Consider the following 13306-nt stretch of genomic DNA (forward strand, 5'->3'; position numbering starts at 1 on the left):
TTTGACCTCAGTACTCTTTCCTGCCATGGCAGGGGGTCAGACTAGATGATCTGCTCAGGTCCCTTCCGACCCTAGAAACTATGAAACTATTGTTGTCTGCCCATCATGGCATGGTATCTGAAGAACTGACAGTGATATAGAACGTGGTGCCCCGGTCAGTAGTAAAAGTGTCTCAACTGAATTGGAACAGTGCTGAATAGCTAGCCTGCTGGTCAGATTTGGTGTAGGCAGATTTATTGTAGCCAGCTGGTAAGATCTGGATGCTGGAGCCTGAAACTGACCTGTATGAGGAGTGAATTTTCACTGTCTTTTGAGCTGTGACCAGGGATGGTGATCAAACTGTCAGGCCAGTTTCAGAGCCCTTCTCTTTTCTCCAAGTAGGAGTCACTGGCTGATCCAAAGGACCTTTGATAAGGCGGCTAGCTCTTTTTGAATCTGAAAAGAGCTAACCTCTGGAAATTAAACTGTAAATGCCTGGGAAACTAGCTGAATGCTATTTTGAAGAAACAAGAGCTTTTCACAAAAGGGTTTCGGATCAGATCTTCCCTTCATAGCACACTAACAAAAAAAATAAACAAGCAATTCCAGCTTTGAGTGTACCTCACAGAACATTTTTATATTAATCATTTTTTTATCTACCTGCTCCTTTCCTTAGCTGAGATGCACGGATCATTCAGGATAAAAACAGACAACCAGCAAACTCAAGACTTTACAGATAGACAAGCCTCTACTGTCTCACATTAAGTACCTGTGAATTACTCAAATTAACACTTTGCCTCAAACAATTGGAACAATCAGCTCTAATTCAACTTAACTGACATTTAAGCCTAGTGTGTAAACACCTATGGTGTTTTGGTGAAAGTCATATCCCAGCCTAATCAGGGCCCTAATTAAACCAGTTGTCTGTTTTTAGCCTTAAAGGTATGGCTGCTTCACAAGCTGGAAAAGTCTTAAAGCCTGGAGACAAAGCCTCCATCACAGAGGTGATCCAGTCACTGATAACTCAGTACTGAGAAAAACTTTCTGAAGGACTAATGAGTTTCTCTTTTCCCCATTTTTTTTCCTGACAGTGGATCTAACAGATTACTACAAAGACTACCAGGAAACTAATATTAAGAATAATGGCAAAGGTAGTTGTAAGGTAGCAGTGGACCAAGAGGTGGGTCCCCTAAGAAGGAACTGAGTGGCACATGGGGCTCCTTTACATTTTAAAACCTAAGAGGGTTCATAAGCATCCAAATGCTTAGGGATGATCCTGCCTTGAGCAGGCGCTGGATTACATGATCTTGTTAGGTCACTTCCAGCTGTACTTTCCTATGATCGTAAGAAATGGAGACAACTGACCAATAAATCCAATCTCACGCATGTGGGGAAGCATCTTATTTAAGCCAGAAGCTGGCAACATTTTGGGGCATAGGCCACTTCCAACCTGGCCTGCTCTGCTATAACCACCACTGGCACTTGCTCCCACCCAACCCACAACTCTGCTTGGCCACTGCACAGGCAAAGCCCCCCCAGCTTCATGGGCCAGACTGAATCCATGGGGCATAAGATGGTAAGTCCTCATGTACACTAATACTCAAAGAAAAAGAAAGAAGAGTCAGGAACTAGGGGCTTCTTGATACAGTGAAGGGTGTGGAGTACTTCATATGCTCAATTCGTGCTCTTTTTTTTACCACATGGATCAGGAGGCAGTGCCACAAGTCTTACAAGTTCCAGATTGCCTGTTTATTCTCATAACTCTCCAAGAGCTCCACTGTCTCTGCTCTGAAGAGGCAAATGGAAATGGGATTTACTGAACTCACCAAGTACAGAGCTGCTGTAGAAGTCCCATGCTGTTTGAGGGTCTCCATCAGTGCGCCCTTGGAGATCCGAGAGGTAATCTGAAGGGAAAACAGTATAAGGCATCACACACAGACCAGCTAGAACACAATACTACCACAGAATCATAGAAAAGTAGGGCTGGAAGGGACCTGAGGAGGTCACTTAGTCCAACTGTCTGCACAAGGCAGAATCATTCCTATCTAAAGCATCCTAGACACATTTGTATCTAACCTTCCCTTAAAAACTTCCAAGGAGGAAGATTCCCACAACTGCTCTAGGTCATGGGTGTCAAACATATGGCTCACAAGCCAGTTCTGGCCAAGAAAGCTTCTCCACCTGACCCCCAGGCTATAGGCAAGCTAGGGAATTTGTAGCTGTGGCTAGGAGAGGGCAGGGTTTGCCATGGAATCTGAGGCTCCAGGGCTGTGGGACAGCCCTTGGCAGCAAGCAAAGACTGTAAACTTTCACACTGAGGCTGCCTGACACATGGCCACTTGCCCTGCTGCTGCTGCCACTTGTGCTGCTTCTGCCTCATCATGTGACCACCTGCCCTACTGCTGGTGGACCTGCTGCAGACACCAATTGATCTGACTGAAGACATGGGGTGAGTTTGTAGACAACAGTCATCACAGCAGTGATTCCAAGCAGACTTGAGAGTTTAGCCAAGGACAGAGGTGCACACAGGCACAGCTCAGCTAGCACCTTCCTGAACCAGAGGATTTTAGGAAGTACCTCATCAACTTGAATTTAGAAGGGGAAAAACTAGCTAAAAAGCAGCTGGAGGCAACACCTGTTCTATCCCTTTATAGTCACCCTTCCTAACTGTTTCTCTCCCTTGCTGCTACACAAGACCCACAAAAATTAGGGAAAAAGTGATGCTGAATATACCAGATGGTGCACATACCAAACACAGTTCAATCTGATCTTTCAGCTACTGCATTTTGAAGCATTACTTCTAATAATGGCAGGTAAACAAGTGTTCAGATAAAATGATTTTAGAGTTGACAGCATCTTTTCTCAGCTGCAACAGTGCTAGTGGGGTATATTTGGTAGCCATGTTGGTCTGAGACAAAAAGAAATTCAAAACTCTAAAACTCTTGGTTCAGAGATAATACCTCTTATTAGACCAACTAAGATATCACAAAAGATATTTTTTTGTGATTTCTTAGTTTGTCTAATAAAACTCTGAATCAAGGGTTTTAGAGTTTTGCATTTCTCCACAGTGTTAATGAAGCATTTGGGCTGTATATTAGAGCCAAGCATTGCCAGCATTTGGGCTGAATACACATTGGCTTGGCCCCCTGGGAGTCTGCATTATACTGTCTTTAGTTACGTGTTCTGAGTTTTTCATAGATGTCCCTGGATTGTGTACCTAAAACAGGAAAACAAATTCTATACAGTAGAACTGGGATACATTGCTCATTTAGATAAGGGTTTGCAATCTGCCCAGGGGTTTATAGAGCTGCAGCAAACAGCTGTGTGGGACCATGGCAGAGGTCCAGCTGAGCAGAGAAGAAGCATCTTTAGAGGTAAAAATCACAGCCAGCAGCAGTATGGTATGTCTTTAATTTGGCAAACTGATGTGAATTAAGCGGGTTGCGAATCACTGGAGATGAATGATCTGGGTTCTCTTGCACTATATGTAATTATAAGCTGCTTTCAAAAGTCATTCAGTGATTAAAGCCTGGATTGTAAAGCCATGGGCACCATGGAAAGAGTTATACTTGCCCATTCCATCAGTGTGCTGGCATTTCCTGACTCTTAATGCCTAACTGTAGCCCTGAACATAGATGTGAGTTTTTATATTTGACACCACCTGCTTCAAAAATATTTAATCTTCGGGGGGAAGTGATCTCAGTAAGTGTTAGTCTTTAGGATGCCCCAAGGCTCAGCACTTACCACTAAGGAAGCGTTTCATCACTTCACTAGTGGCCAGTTTCATGGCTGTCTGCCCCGAGTAGGTAGCAAGAGTGGGATCAGCACCATATGAGAGTAGAAGCCACATGGTTTCCAGGTTGTCGTTTGCCACTGCATCATGCACAGGCCTGGTGAGGGAAGAAAGTGTTAGCAAAAGACAAAGAGAGCTGGAGAGTTCATAAATCAAATAACCTACTTCCTGCCAGATGGCACTGCTGCCTCAAGCCAGCTTAACACCACTTCCTGAAAGACTCCCAACTCTGCTGCCCTGGCTCTAGGATCTCCTGTCTTGCCCCGTCTTCTGGGTTAACAGTGCTGAAAGCCACCTTGCCTTGTACCATCCTGGGCGCTGCAGTTCACATTGGCTCCATGTTCCAGCAGAATGTGCAGGATATCAATCCAGCCTCGTGCGCAGGCTTCATGCAAGGCAGTGTAGCCAGCATTATCACGGTGGTTCACATCACTGCTCTTCTTCTGGAGGCAGTACAGCACCACATCCTCGAGAAATAAACACCAGAGAGGCCTGGTTACAGATAAACCAAAAGGAAGGGGCCTGGGCCACTCAGACTTACAGCAGTGAACAGGGAGGAGACAGCAGTGATCTTCAGAGACATCCTCTGATCCAGCACTCACCTTGTAGCCAAGCCGTGCCGCTCGCTGAAGGAGAGTCTCCCCAGCATTCTTGTTTACAATCAGCCGCCGAGCTTCAGGAGGGACGTGCTGGGACACGGGTAGTTCAGAGGAGCTCTCTGGGCTGACCCGCTGTGACTTACAGAGTGACCAGAGCTCTGGGGACTTTTTCAGAGAGCGCAGCTTGGGCTGATTCCATCGCCCTTTCACCTAGAAAACAAAGGATGAAAGAAGCTTCTTCAGCACAGTTGGACAAGGCTGGCTATAGGAACCACTCGCCCTGTGCACAGTGAGCTGATGGAGAGACAGACATAACATCTGAAGTGCTTCAAAAAGCAGCTGCTCTTTGAAACACTTAAAAAAATGGAGTGCTTCAGCTGCACACAGAGGTACAACCTCTGCTGTGTTGGAGTGCTTGAAAATCGCTCCAGCTCCATGCAGCAGTATCCTCTCCAGCCAGGGTGTGGCAGAGAGCTGCTGCACCCTGCAAGCCCCCATCCATGAACACTGTGCAGTGAAGCCTCCACTCTACAGTGGAGCCACCTGTCAATGAGTGCTCTCTTCTGCATGCTGTTTCTACTTTACTGGAGCACCTCCCCCATGAACTGGGAGACAGAAACCTCAATGACCCCACTACACCTACTCTTGGACTTTCTTGAGTCCTACATGGAGTGGGGGGAGAGATGCTGTGGGAGAAAAAATGCGGAGCATGCAAGAGAGTACTCATTGATCAATGGCTCGCTCAATTTCTGTGAGCACTCTGCAGCCCGTCTCTTGAGGAGAAGCAGAGCCAGCTGTCAGTGAGCAATCTCCATGCTCTCTCTGCCGTCTTTCCCAGAACACCTTTTTCATCAAACCAAGAGAGAAACAGGGGACTCTGGTCTCCCAGTTCTGGGATTTACTTGTTCCAGTGGTGGTGCGGGGGAGTCAGGAGGCAGGGAGACCAGAGGCAGAGCACTCATTGACAGCCTGACTTACTCTTCTCACTTTCCTCTGAGCAAAGGAGGGGACGAAGAAGCAGAGCATTGTGGGATACTGGAAGACTAAGCCATTCTATCATGCTCCGTAGAGTGTGCACATGTAATAGGAAGTGTTTCAAAGTAATAAACTTCTGAATAGTAAGAGTTTCCTCAAGGGTTATTTTTGGAGCCCTTCTGCTATTTTCAGAGTGCTGCAAAGGACATGTACACCTGCCTGCTTCTTCTTTGAAGTGCTTCAATTGTTATGTCTGTCCAGGGCCTTGATGAATCCTGTCCCTAGGCCTGAATCATACCTTCCCTTCCTCACAGAGCCCGGCCAGATGTTTGGTTTTGCATTTGCGTTTTCCTGATGGTTTCTCTAGCGCTTCCTGGATGGAGGAGTTGTCTGGGTGATCAAGAAGGAAGCCGTTTCGGAAATCTGGGCGCCCTTGGGACTTCAGAGAGGATGGAGAAAGCCTGCTTCTCAATCGCAGCCCTGTGCCTTTGCCTTGTACAGAGTCCTTCTGCTTTCGGTACCTGAAATCTAAGGGGAAACAGGAGTGAAGAGAGTCCATACGATGCATAAACAAAGGCCAAGATCCCCATCTATGGGGCAAGAGCAGCCAGTTCCCACAAAACTCTGGTGACCATGCATCAACTTGATTCCAGAGCCATCAAAGTCATATTCAGTCAGTCTAGAAGCAGAGTACAGAAGAGTAAACATATACTGGCATGAGAGTAGTGCACTGAAAATGAAGAAACAGGATGCATGCTAGCTGAAAGTTCTACTGGTCTGAACAGGCCTTTCCCTGTACAGGTCTCTATTCTAAGCAGGTTTAGGGCTGGTTACTTACACTCTTGGTTACAACGTTTTTCTAGATGTTGCCCAGTGGCTGAGAGAGCACACAGGAGAAAAGAATGCAAGTTCTCATCCTGTTGACATATTCTCCAGTAGCTATACATACACACATGCTGGAAGAAAGAAGGCATTCCCTTCGTATCACCAAATAGTAACTGATACCTCCTCCAGAGCCACGTCCTGCACAGGCTTTTCAATGATCTCTCTTTTCCTCCCCACACAAGGAAGGAAGTTGTAAGCTAAAGTTCCTCAATGGAAATAAGAGTCCCCCCTCCCTCCCCCCCGCCATACACCCCCTTTAGGGTAGCTTGTTATGTATGTTTAATGCTTTGAAGTTGCACCTGCGTATAGTACTGTTTATATTTAGCCTTAGTTAACCATTGCTTAAGTTCTGCCCTTATTAACTTTTGTTTTTTATTATTAGCTGGCTGTGAGTTGTTTTTGTAGAGCTCATAGGTGCTCATTATATCTTCTTTTTTTTTTTTTTATCACTGTGAGAAGTTCTTTTAACATAACATAGCAATGGTCTTGTTACTAGCTCCAATTAACTGAATTTGGCACTAACCAGCTGAATCAGAGGGAAGACTGAATTGGATATATTACTGAAAGGTGCTAAGGGAGACCAATGGACAATGTCCAAAGTAGACACCCAAAAAAGGCCAAATTAGGAGGTGTGCTTGTAATGGGTTTGTTAGGCAAAAAGTATATGCTGATGGGATAAAAGATGAAAGATGAACAGCATGTTGACTGCAGAGAGACCAATCTGAAAGTAAAGAGTCAAAGGAGTAAAGTTGAAGAAAAACATAAAAAGGGGGAGCAAGAAAGTTCATTGTTGTCATAAATTCAGCCTTCAACATCTGTCCTAGACTGTTTTAGCCCATGACTTACCCTTTGCTTCCGGGAACTGAGTGGCCATCTTTTCCGTTGAGCAAAGTAACTTCTGGGATTGGGTGAAATTACAGTACTGAATGTTTTTCTCTCTCTGAATATAGCAACTGCCAAGATAACACTTGTTGTACTAATAAAGTTAGACTTTGATTTTAAGACATTGAGTTGTCTGCATTTAAGTAAGACTTTGATTTTAGGACACAGACTTGTATACATTCAAGAGCACAATGAGAATGGAAAATACTGAAACAGGATATGAGAAAATGGTGTTGAGGACAGAGAAATGTACAGGGCCTTTCCAGAGTTACAGATTAGCAGGGATTGATTAAAGCAAGCCACAGGGGAACAAAGCACTTTTCAGGCAAAGGAATGGATGCTGCCCAAGGAAACCACTGTCTAACTGACTGTGTAAGGCTGAAATAGAAGAGAAGTCTGGGCATGATTTGGGGAGCCAGACTCCCATGTGTGCTCCCTCCCCAGCTTTGGGCACATCCCTTCACCTCCCCATCGCTCTTCTGAAGGGATTACATCACTTGCCATTCTCCCAGGGAAATGTGTGCACCATGCACAGCTGATAAAGGCTATGTGTGGAGGCTTAAGTGATCAGTACAGCAATCCGCATAAACAAAGAGCTCTTTCCCCATTAGGGACAGGGTAAGAAAGATTCAGCATACTTCGTAGAACACCAGGCAAGTTTTTCATAACTCCACAAACACCATTTTGTATCACTGCATTACACAAAGAGGATGGTCCCTCAGTATGGAAAAATACAACCAATTTCTACCATAAGGCTTTTGCTATCAAGTTAGTAGGAACTCTAACTTCCCTTGGTAAAACAGTTTTGGCCAACACTGCCAGGCAAAAGTGACATGTCTTGAAGAGAAGGAGGATAGACAGCTTACTCATTCCGAAGTTACCTTGGCTGGCACTTTGGGTTTTGTATTACCCACATTCTGACTAACCACAATTTTAATTCCTGTAAATTCATGTACAAAGTCTTCCGGAGCACAGGTTGCCATTAACTATGTTAACAGCTGTTGGATTAAATTCTCAGGGAGATCATGAGTATGAGCAGTTTGCCCTTCAGTAGTTGGCTGTAATTTAGAGAATGTAAAGGTTTTTCTATACTTCACTGTAACAGAGTTTCTTTTGAGTGGGTTTGGGGGTTTTCTTCATAAATAAATGCTATTGTAGCAAAGGATTTGTTTTCAAAAAGGCACCTAAAAATGGATACGTTATACGAGTTCTAGAGCTTTGAAAACTTATCCTAACTGGAGCTGGCTGGTAGCAGCACAGTAATTCAGGCTGCAGTCAGGGTGTCATCTTTATATAGGAGACATAGAATCATAGAATTATACAAATTAAGGGTTGGAAGGGACCTCGGAAGATCTTCAGGTCCAACCCCTCTGCTCTGGGGAGGAATACTGCTAAGATCAAATTACCCCAGCAAGGTGTCTGTCCAGTCTCCTCTTGAAGGCTTCTAGGGTTGGGGACTGTACCACCACCTTGGGAAGCCTATTCCAGATTCGGGTCACCTTTACCATAAAGAAGTTCTTCCTTATATCCAACTTGAAACCATCCCCTAACAGTCTATGGCCATTGTTCTTTGTCCTCCCCTGGGGCACCCTAGTGAAGAGTTTTTCTCCCAGATCCCTATATTCACCCCTTACATACTTATCCATGGCCCCCAAGTCCCCGCTCAGTCTTCTCTTCCCCAGATTGAACAGTCCCAGATCCTGTAGCTTTTCCTTATAAGGTCTGTCCTCCAGGCCCTTAGTAATTCTTGTGGCCCTTCTCTGGACCCTTTCAAGATTCTCATCTTTTTTGTAGTGCAGTGCCCAGAACTGGACACAGTACTCCAGCTGGGGTCTCACCAGTGCCAAGTAGAAAGAAAGTATCACTTTCTTAGCCCTGTTCATGACAGGTCAGCTAATGCATCCCAGTATGCTATTAACTCTGTTGACTACAGCTTTGCACTGGTAGCTTATGTTCATCCTGTGATCAACTATAACCCTGAGGTCCCTTTCAGCCATCATGCTGGCCAGGACATCTCTTCCTAACCTATATTCATGTCGCTGGTTTCTTCCCCCAAATGAAGCACTCTGCATTTATAGTCACTGAACTGTATTTGGTTCTGCTCCACCCACCTTTCCAGCTTGTCCAGGTCTGCTTGCATCTGCCTCCTACCCGCTAGTGTGACCACTTTTCCCCATATCTTAGAATTGTCCGCAAACTTGGCCAGCATGCTTTCCACATCCGTATCTAAATCATTGATAAAGATGTTGAACAGCACAGGACAAAGAACCCAAACCTGCGGGGCACCACTGGCCACCTCCGCCAAGACAATACAGACCCTTCCACTAACACTCTCTGGGTTTGACCCCCTAGCCAGTTCCCAACCCACCTGACCATGGACTCCACTAGCCCATGATCCCCCAGTTTTTTATAAGAGCATCATGGGAGACCATATCGAAGGCCTTTTTAAAATCCAAGTATATGACATCAACCACATCTCCCACATCTAAGCGGTTCGTTACTTGATCGTAGAAGGCGCCGAGGTTGGTCAGACATGACCTGCCTGCAATTAAACCATGTTGGCTATCCTTCAGCATCATGCCTTCTGCCAGCTTCTCTCACTCCTTATGTTGGAAGGAAAACTATACTCCTATTATTTTCAGGTAAAGCCCTGTACCCCATGCTGCATATTAAACCCAATGACCATATTTACCTGAATCCAAGACAATTTCAAATTTTAGACAACCGCCCAGTAATTATAGTTTTCCCTGTATAGAATATAATTAGTGGAGGGTCATCTTAAATGTGTCCCACCCACTGTTGTGGTAGGGAAAGCAGCAGTGGGGGACAAAGCAGCAGTGGGGGACAAGTGGCATGGAGGCCAGCAGCCTGACTCCCAACACTTACCCCCAACATCTGTCCCTCCTGCCACTTACCACCTGCCCCCCACCCCTGCTGCTTACATTATGGGAATGATCTGGCTCCAGCTCTAGCCCCAGTCCAGGGCATGGAGCATGCAGTGGCTCCGGCCCTGGCCTGGCCTGGCACTGGCAGCAGCTCTGGCCTGAGTTAGGGCTAGAGCCAGAGTAGCTCCCCTGCTGCTGAACGGTCTCCCCCATGTGCCATCCACCCTCCCACATACTGTACACTCTCCCCCATTTCTCCCCCTACCCTGCAGTCCTCTCCCAGCCTCTCTGCACTGCATGGGAGGCACCACAATCCCCTGTTGCATGTTCCCTTCCCCACTACATGAGCCACTACAGTCCCAGCCAAGCAGCAGTAATGGTAGCAGCTCTGGTTCTGGCATGGCCCCATACTCAAATCTAAGACAAGGCTTTTTGTTCCCCCATGTTGATTAAGGGAGGGGAAAAAAACACTGTCTTGGATTCCAGTAAATACGGGAACCCATGCAGCCCACAGAATTTTCCCCTTTGCTGGTCTCTTCCATCCAGTGCAATCAGGACAGCTGCTGCACTGGGCATATCTGAAAATTTTCTTCACCACAAGGCTGAGAGAATTACTTGGTTAAAAACAAAAGTTTACATTTCCCAGCACAGTTCTGTAGTAATTTCTATGGCCATGTAACTGTAATTCAAGGCCCTGCTTTCCAACACACTACACACTTTTTAAAAACATTCTGCCAAACCATTTTTAGTGGCAGATACAAGAAAAAGGCACTTTTTTTTTCTTGGTGCCACTAATTAAGCAAATAGTCCAATGTCTACCTACAATCAAACACCGGTACACCTAAGCTAAGGTAGAGGGGAATTATAGCAAACCACCTAAGAAAAACTGGCAAGACCCATGTGACAATGCTTTGCTGAGGTACACAGGTAACAGCTGCTCAAAGTCCATGCAGGGCCAAAAAAACAAATAAACAAACAAAAAGCAGGGCAGGAATGGGAGCCCTGTACATGGCTCCAAATCATCTCAGGGCAATGCCAGGCTTCTCCAGGGGTAGGTACTGGGGGCCTGTATCACATCAAGATTCTGCGGAGGAATACGAGCAGTAGAACTTTCAAGGTCTTCCTATGCTCAAAGCAAAGCTGCTCCCAAGCATTTCACAGCCCCTTTTTTACCCAAAACTCAAGCAAATTAACTACAAACCCCTCACTATATGTCAATTGTATGGGTTTAAAGATCTTGTACATTTGGAGTCTGAGAATAGAAGGAGGAGAGAAAGCATTCACAATATCATTCACAGTATTCATGCCATCCTGTTTCATGGTAAAATGTTGGATTGGCTGCAAGGATTGACACTATAGGACTATAGTCCTTCCTAATGGAATAAACATAGGAATTGCCAGGCTAGATCAAACCAGTGCTCAATCTACCCAGATCCTAGCAATGCCCAGCACCAGACACTTCAATGGAAGGTGTGTCCAATCCCAAAGCCAGAAACCACGGGACGGCCTGTTTATAGGGAAGTCATTTTTCAACCTCTTGAGTTAGTGGCTGATCTATGCCTGGAAAGGAGAAAGATGTATACCCCTGCACAATTCATTGAATCTTACCTAACATAATCAAATGCATTTGTTATTCATGCAAATATCCAATATTTTCAGCTTTTCAGTATAATTGAGGCGCTTGATACATATGCCATATGTTGTGCAATTAACTAGTTTAATTGCACAATAAATTTATACATGCTACATGTCCAAAGTAATTATTGCAGAATAAAAATAGCTGCAGCCAGAAAAATGTTGCTTGAAAAATGCAGAACATTTTGTTGCTGGTTTCTATCAAGCTTTAAATTGAATGTTTGTCATGTCACAGGTCGGGTTATGGTCTTTGCTGGGTTCTCTGGCATCCCAAAATGCACTGCTCCCTCCTCCACCTCACTGACCACCTATCTGATAAAGTGACAATCAGCTGGATGTTAGTGCTGGTACAGGGCTGGGGGTTAGCACTGGAACCAGAACAGCCTCAGTCAAGATGCTGAAAATGGGTTTCAAGGTTCCCCAGCCCTCCCACCAGAAACCTGGCAGCCCCTGGGCCCATCAGCCTTTCCTGCTTTGTATTGCAACTCCTGAGAGGAAGCTGCAAGGCAAGGCACTTTAAAATGGCAGTTTGCAGGCAGTTAGCCACAGGGACCTCAAGATGTGAGACAGCCTCCTGGATCCGAGTGTCCTGGGACTTCTGAAAATTGCGCATGCAGCTGGCAGTGCTGGGACCACTGACAATCAACTGATTGTCACACTGTTCCCAGAAAGTGTGGGGTCTCAAAACTGACACCAGGACTGCCAGGGCCAGATCCAACAATCAGCTGATTATTGGACCAGCCCAGGTCAGTCCCAGGTCTGAAACCTGCTGGGGGCTAGAGGCAGTCCTCGATTTGGGACAGAGCCATACTCTATCCCAGTGTTTCCCAACATTTTCCAGCCCAAGACACACTTACATTAATATAAATTTTCCATGGCACACCTGTTAAGGCATTCCCCATCCTCATACCTACCGTAGTTCATTGCCATGGCAAAATTCCATGGCACACCTGTTCATTTCTGATGGCACACTTTTGTGCTGCGGCACACTGGTTGGGAAACACTGCTCTATCCAATCTGAAGGACTGGGCTTGGGGCAACTCTACAATAGCATAGTTGGGATTGGAAGAATTTTATGCACATCTGGCATGGCAGGCAGAATAATATGTAGAATGCTGCATAAAATTCCTCCAATTCCAACCCTGCCATTGTTTTGATGTCTGCCAGGGGCCTGTGGGGCCTATTGTGTTTTGAGAACAGTACTCAGGTCTGCCTAGCTATCTTCTGTAGACTATTCCTTTTTTTTTTTTTTTTTTTTACCTTTACAATTGGGTCAACGATGAATTCAACCCCAAATATTTAGTAATCCACCTCAACCATAGTCTCACCTATAGGCATCATGTAGAAATAACAAACTTGCCACACATAATAACATCATCTCAAAACTGGCTGGTACAAGTTGGGGAAGTGATGCTGAAGCTCTCCGAACATCGGTGCTGGCCCTTGCTTATTCAGCAGCTGAGTACTGTGCCCCGATTTTGCGAAGCAGAACCTGTACCAACCTGATCTACTTTTGGCTGAATAAAACAAAGAGACTCGTAACAGGTACTTGCGCGGATCCACTCCTATTCTTTGGCAATCTGTTCTCTCTCACATCCCACCTCCTGATCTTTGACGTAAACAGGCTACTTTAAGAGTCTACAAAAAAACTGCTTACAATCAATTCACAATCA

At 45.4% G+C, this 13306-nt stretch overlaps 1 protein-coding gene across 1 annotated transcript in view; it reads right to left on the bottom strand.

The window, feature by feature from the left end:
* BCORL1 (BCL6 corepressor-like 1) overlaps positions 1–13306 on the bottom strand; it is a 41650-nt gene that overhangs the window by 12847 nt on the left and 15497 nt on the right. Inside the window, exons 7-11 of the mRNA XM_019536275.1 lie at positions 5645–5874; positions 4375–4581; positions 4073–4239; positions 3724–3869; positions 1806–1883 (exon numbers count right to left, since the gene is read on the bottom strand). Of these exons, the coding sequence (XP_019391820.1) occupies positions 1806–1883; positions 3724–3869; positions 4073–4239; positions 4375–4581; positions 5645–5874 (828 nt within the window). The remainder of the gene's footprint in view (positions 1–1805; positions 1884–3723; positions 3870–4072; positions 4240–4374; positions 4582–5644; positions 5875–13306) is intronic.

Source organism: Crocodylus porosus, unplaced genomic scaffold (genome assembly GCF_001723895.1).
Source record: "Crocodylus porosus isolate Cpor-Errol unplaced genomic scaffold, CroPor_comp1, whole genome shotgun sequence".
Classification (NCBI taxonomy): domain Eukaryota; kingdom Metazoa; phylum Chordata; order Crocodylia; family Crocodylidae; genus Crocodylus; species Crocodylus porosus.